Raw genomic sequence first — 6,261 nt, 5'->3', positions numbered from 1 at the left:
GGGAGCAGATGGAAACGACAAGAGGGAATGGGTTGAGACAACACTGCAAAATTAATGACAATTAAAAAAAAAAAGCAGCTTCTCTCGATGGATGAGATGAAAGCGAAGGCCCGGACACTAGGCCCTCTCTGGCCGCAGAGCGGGGCGGGCAGTGTGCAGCTGCCTGGAGGACAACGTCAGAGGGGCCTGACTCTGCGTGTTCAGCGGGGGAAGCTCACACATCTGCCCTGTGAGACCAGGAGGGTGCTGAGAGGGGGACGTCGGCCTCCCCGTGTGGGCCCGGGAGCTGGCTCCCTGCTGATACCCAGACCCGGGCTCCCGGCTGCCCTCTGTCTTCCGCAGCCTGGGAGGCAGCGATCCGCACGCCTGTTCAGGGAGGCCGTGCTTTGTGTCAAGTCCGCACTGAGGGTTGAGAGGCTGGCCGCTAATAAAGGGGGCGTCAGACTCGGCTCTGTGCTTGCGGCCTGCCCACAGCCCTGTGGGGCGTCGCTACGGAAAAGAGGAACCAGAGCGTTCGCGGTGCTGCGTGCAGGTTGCCTGGGGCTGGTCCATCCTGCCCTCCTCCTCAGTGGCTTGATTTACTCTCAATCAGACGGGTATTATTCACTGATCTCCTGCTTGCGGAGACCGTTTCGTTGCTAAGCAACCACTGGGTTCCCGGGTGGAACACACAAGAATCTGTTGCCCCGATTTAGAAACAGAGACACACACGCTCGCGCACACACGCCCTCTCTTGGATTATTACTCTCTATCCTGCCTCTTCAGTCCAATCCATATGGAAACATGAGAATTAAAACAGAAATCAGGAGTTAATGACACGCTCGGAGACGCGCTGTTATTTCATCAGTCAGCACAGGTTGGCTGGGGAAGGGGAAGCCAGTGCTCAGGGGCCTTTCCATCGTGTTTACAGATGCGGTCCGGCCCCTGGACAGTGGCTGGCTGTGGGCCAGAGGCTGCCCAGCGAGGCGGCCTCGGAGTCCTGGGCCCTCTCCGCACAGCCTCCCCCCAGCATGCCCCGCCAGACCCCTGTGTCCTGTGTGCGTCCCCTTGAGCTTGTCGGATGAATCCCTGTCGTGCGTGTAAACGGCGCTTATTTCCAAACTGGTCTAAGTTCTGTCTTTATTAACATTTCTAAAGGTTGGGTGCTAAAAAGATCGGGAAGGTGGCCACGAGGGCCCCGGCAGGTCTGCGTCCTGGGCCTGGCCCGCGTGGGGGTCCTCCTGAAAACTGAGGAGTGAACTGGGGTGGGGCATGGATGCGGGCAGCTGGCGGCCCAGGTCAGGGAGTCACGCGACTTGGCCAGGCCAGCAGACGGAGCCAGACGTGGGGGCTGCGAGGCTGCCTTGAGTTCAGCGGCCCCTCCGACACACCTGTGCAGGTCGAGAAGGGGCCCGGTCTTCAGGGGGCAGTGGCCAACCCCCGACACACGTTGGCTGAGGAGTCCTGGCGTCCAGGCTGGATTGCGGATGGCACTTGAAGGATAAGATGCTGCAGCCGGACCAGAACAGCCTCTCTGCGTGCCGTGTGCGAGGAGACGCGGCGGCTCGCGTTCACCTAATTACCCACAGCTTCAGTCACTGACACTCCCTTAACATTTCAATTGCTGCTGTGAAATGATAAAACCTCCGTGACGGCACCAAGGTGATGAAAGTGCCATTAAGCGGCTTCCATTATCGAGTCGGTTCCGAAGTCTGTGCTCTGGGACCAGCTGGGCAGAGATAATTTTTTAACAACCCAAATTGATTTATTTTGAAACCAAGAGGCTCTCAGGATGATACTGCTGAGAGCCCAGTGAGGAGCCGGAGGCGCCGGCCGGGCCAGGCAGTGGGTGTGGGTGCTCAGGGCGGGCACCCCTGGGAACTGGGCAGTGCTGCCCCAACAGGCAGCCTGAACCCCACCTCCCTTGGGGGGCCTGGAGCTCCATCGGTGCCTGAGGGAGGTGAAGGCCTGTCCCAGGCTCTTCCGGAGGACCCAGAAGAGTGAGGGGGTCCAGAGGGGCTCCTGGATGGAAGCCAGTGGGGTCCCCTGCAAGCATCCACTCACAGCTCTGGTCCTCCTCCCAAAGGCCAGAGAACGAAAGCCAAACCCACATTGACCTTCCGCTCCTGTGGGAGTGCAGACAAAGCAGAGCTGTCTTGCTTTAAAACAATGCTGGTCTCCTGGCTCAAGCCCCTCTGTTTAAGGTCAAAGTGCATGTGTCAGACTCCCATCTGCCTGGGGTCTTCAGAGGGACTGCACGTGGATCTGCTCCCGGGTTTCCCTGCGTCACTGTGACCCACCGACCAAACAGCTGCTGGGTCAGCTTCACGAGACAAAAAGGCAGGTTGTGCCAAGCCTTTGTTCAAGTCCTCGAGGGCTGCCGCCATTCAGACACAGCCCTTCCCCTTGGCACGCGAGACGCTCGGAGACCCTCCATGCAGCCCCTCCCTCTGCGCTGGCCGGTTTCTTCCGGGTGGAGGACGCCTTCCGGCCCCCCAGCTTTGTGCTCGCTGGTCCCAGAGCCTGGATGCTCTGCTCCCGGGTTTTTGCCCGGCTGTATCTCAGGTGGTTCAAATGCCACTTCCTTGAGGAGGGTCACCTCCACCCTGCCCGTGGTCATGACCCGTTAGAACATCTTCATCCCTTTGTAGTTGGTGCCGTGTGCTTTGGGTTTGTCTTGTTATTTCATATCCGCTCCCCCTTGAGAATGTAGCTCTTCAAAGTGGCAGAGACTTCGGATGTCTCCTTGTTCAGCGAGGAATTCTGGGGCCTGGCATGGTGCTTGGCACACGGGGTGATCAGCTCCCGAGGGCCCAGGGCGCCTTGACTATGGACCTGCAGAGAGCCCCTCGGGAGGTCACGGGGATGGGCTGTGGCTCCGGGGCCAAAGGTGAATGTCCCTCTGGCTTCTCAGCTCTGTGACTTGGAGGAACTCATCCTGCGCCCTGAAGTGAGGGGCGTGCGCCCGTGGGTCTGGAGTACCAAAGGGCTCTGAGAACGGGCCGCTGGGGTGGGGAGGTTGTCCTTGGGGTGTCGGCGCCTCTCTGGGCGCCCTGGGTCGTCCCCCGGGTGTGGGCTGGCACTGAGCCGGAGGGTGGCCGACTCCCCCAGAGGTGGCACTGGCCTGAGCAGAGCTCTGCTTCGATCTTGGTGGACGCTGTGTCCAGAGACGAGATCCTTCCTGGGGAACTCAGCCCGGGTGGCCAGGGGAGCCCCGTCTGCCTCCCTCCAGGGTGAGGGGGTGCTTCCGGATGAGGCCTGGGGAGACGCTGCGGCTGCGCGGGAGGTAAGGGCGGCGGGCCCGTCCTCGTCGTCGTCCTGCCCGCGCGCCTGCAGTCCAGACGGTGGCAGAACCCACGTGGTCCCTGATTTCTGGGGACTCACAGCTGCAGAGACTCACTCAGGGCTCAGGTTCGTCTTGAACCCCAGTGAGCAAGGGCCTGGGTGCTCAGCATCTTCTCCCCGACCTGGACCTGGGCTGCAGCACCAAGGAGCGGAGGAGGAACCACGGGCCAAAGCAGGGCAAGTCCGCCCCTGGTCTCCACCCTCGCAGGGGACCGGCGCTCGTGGGGTAGCTCTGGGGCGGTCAGACCGTTTCCATGGAAATGCGCATGCACCTGTTCATCCATCCTTTGAAAGAGCGTGGCGGGTTTTCAGTTTTCCCTAGCAAGCTCATTTCTTTTCCCTCACTGGGAATTCCCTTCATCTAATTTGGTGCCTTGTTTTGCCCAGGGCCGTGCACAGCTCTTAACTGTTAGATGCACTTTAAGTAGGGATGAGACATCCAGGCAGATGCGCCCTGGCTGGGAAGGTCCTGGGCTTTGGTGCCTGGCTGGCTGAAGCCCAGGCCTCTCAGTTTCTTGGTCCCACTCAGTGAGCAGTGAGCAGGGAGGAAGGGGCCACTGCCCTGGGAGCGGGGGGCAGCGTGTGGAGACGCCTGGGGACCGCCCTGCAGGTTCTCAGTCATCAGATATGCACAGAAGACCTCCGGGCATCAACTGGACTCAAGGGGCTCCGGAGGCCTCAGAAGAGCCCCTCCCTGGTGAGCTCGGCCCTGCGGGTGTTAAGCTGGGTGACCCTCCTTCTAGGCTGATCCACCCAGGAGAGCGGAGAAGTGGAACCCTGAGGCAGCTCCCCAGGCTGAAGGTCTGCTACTGTGCCTTCCAGCTGAGGGCTCAAGGCCAAGGGCTCCGCCCTCTGACCCCGGTTCTCCTGTCTGCACCCCGGGGAAGGTATTCAGGCCCCGCCTCTGGGCCCGTGCTGCCCAGGGTCCTGCATCTGGGAGTGCGTAGATGTCAGTGACCGCTTGTGCCGTGTGGGCACCGGGTTATAAATAATAGAAAAGACCGTGGGGTCGATCACAGGCAGGGCCTGAACCCTTCAAGTCCGTCAGGACTCTACCAGCCAACCTCTGCTTTGAGTCCCCTCCCACCCAGGCAAGCCCAAGGGATGCCTGCCGCTGAGACCCCTCTGCCATGAGCCCCGAGCAGCTCACCCAGCCAGGAGAGGGGCGGGGGAGGCCAGCAGTCTGGATGCCACTGAGAGAGGCCCCGGCCTCCGGGGGGAGTGTCCTGCAGAGCACGCCGCCTCCCACACTGCCCAGAGAAGACGCCTTCTACGTCTTCCGTACCGCGGACGTCACTGCGACGGAAGCGCCGGTCAGAAGCCCTTGGCCTGGCCCGGCTCTGCCTGCCGCTGCCTGTGCCCGTGGACAGGCTGCCCGTCTCCCGGTGTCTCCATCGTCCCTTCCGAGAAATGAGTGTCACCACCACCGGCTCCCCAGCAGCTGCTAGAAACATTATTCACCCACATCCAAGGCTTTTGTCAAAGGTGAGAGACAGAAAGCATCTTGATTGTTGTATTTTCACATAACCTAGCAACTAAAGACCGGCGCTGTTCCACGACATTTCCTGGTGCTTCTCAAGTGTGTAAGACTCAAGTGTGTGCCTCTCAAGACGTGTGTGTGTCCACGTGTCTCCCAGAAGTGGGGACCCTGTAAGGACTCTGAATGCCAGTTAACAATGAGGCCCCTGAAAACAGTGCTGGTTGGCGTGTGTCTCTCTGTGGATGCTGGCTTGTCAGCGCTCTGAGGACCAGCCGTGTGACCTGCTGGACCCACATCGAAAGAGAGCTGCGAAGTCACGGCTCTGGGGACCCCAGCCTCCTGCGGGATTGCTGATGGATGGACTTGGGTGTTCGAGTCAAACGCCTTGCCCAGCAGGCGTGTGAAGAGTGACCTCGTCAGTTGCAACAGTGAAACGCGGGAGTAAAGACCAGCCAGAGGATAGGAGAACGCCGCCTGGGGGACCCGGGAAGTGGTGTGTTTTGGGCGAGGGCCACAGAGCACAATGAGGGCGGGAGGCGCGGGCTCGAGTTGGGGCCTGGCAGAGCCCCGGGGCTTGGGTCTGGGACCAGCTCCCTGTGTGGGTCCCCCGTTCCAAGGAGGCAGGACCTCACGCTCTGCCAGACACTGTGGGCGCCCACGTGGGCACGACTGCATGCTCCTCTGCCATGAGGCGTGCCCTGCTCCGGTGGGCTCTGGGGTCTTCACTCGGGGCACCAGGTCCAGAACCAGCCCCTCCCCAGCCTCAGACCACGAGGGAGGGGAGCAGAGCCTCTGACACACCCTCGATCGCACGCTGCCCACCGGCTGCCCACATGCCCCCTGGATGGCACACCCCCTCCCCTGAAACCTCCTGGGGGGGTTCCAGAAAGGCCCTTCAGGGTTCTGGCAGATCTGGAGGACGTGGGAGGAGAGAGCAGGGCTCCTCCTTGGAAGCCACGGCGGGGACGGCTTGTGTGGCCGGGTCTCATGGCCTGTCTCTGTGTAGGGGGGCCGCAGCACCGAGTCCAGGCCGGGAGAAAGGAGGCCGAGGTGGCCGGCTCCGGGGCGCACCCTCCTGGCGTCTGCTTCGGGAGTGCTGCTGTTCCCCGGGGCACTTCCTGGTCAGCGCTGGACGAGAAATGCCCGTTGAGGGCACTTACCTGGGGGCGAGGCCGGCGGGCTTGGTTCCTGGCGTTGGGTCCAGTCCTTCCCCCGGCTTTGCAGATTTCTCTCGGTTCATTTGCTGCAGGATTGAGTTTAACTCACTAATCACGTTCGCCTTTGGGCCTGAGAGAATCGGGCTTTTGACCTCGGAGACGTCCCCCCACAGCCTGGAGGTCCTTGGCTGGATGACCTTCGTGGGGCCGGGCTGGGCCCCGCCAGGCGGCGGCGGAGGTGCAGGCGGGGGGACCACGAAGCTGTCCACGTCCTCCTCCAGCAGCGCGTCGTGGTAGAGG

At 61.7% G+C, this 6,261-nt stretch overlaps 1 protein-coding gene across 1 annotated transcript in view; it reads right to left on the bottom strand.

Annotated features, from left to right (window-relative positions):
• SHANK2 (SH3 and multiple ankyrin repeat domains 2) overlaps nt 1–6,261 on the bottom strand; it is a 563,331-nt gene that overhangs the window by 2,669 nt on the left and 554,401 nt on the right. The window contains exon 32 of the mRNA XM_010837814.1: nt 5,965–6,261. Within this exon, the coding sequence (XP_010836116.1) occupies nt 5,965–6,261 (297 nt within the window). The remainder of the gene's footprint in view (nt 1–5,964) is intronic.

This window comes from Bison bison, unplaced genomic scaffold (assembly GCF_000754665.1).
Source record: "Bison bison bison isolate TAMUID 2011002044 unplaced genomic scaffold, Bison_UMD1.0 scf7180017864080, whole genome shotgun sequence".
In the NCBI taxonomy this organism is placed as follows: Eukaryota; Metazoa; Chordata; class Mammalia; order Artiodactyla; family Bovidae; genus Bison; species Bison bison.
Note: the sequence above shows the minus strand (reverse complement) of the source record. Positions and strands in the feature narration are given on the sequence as shown.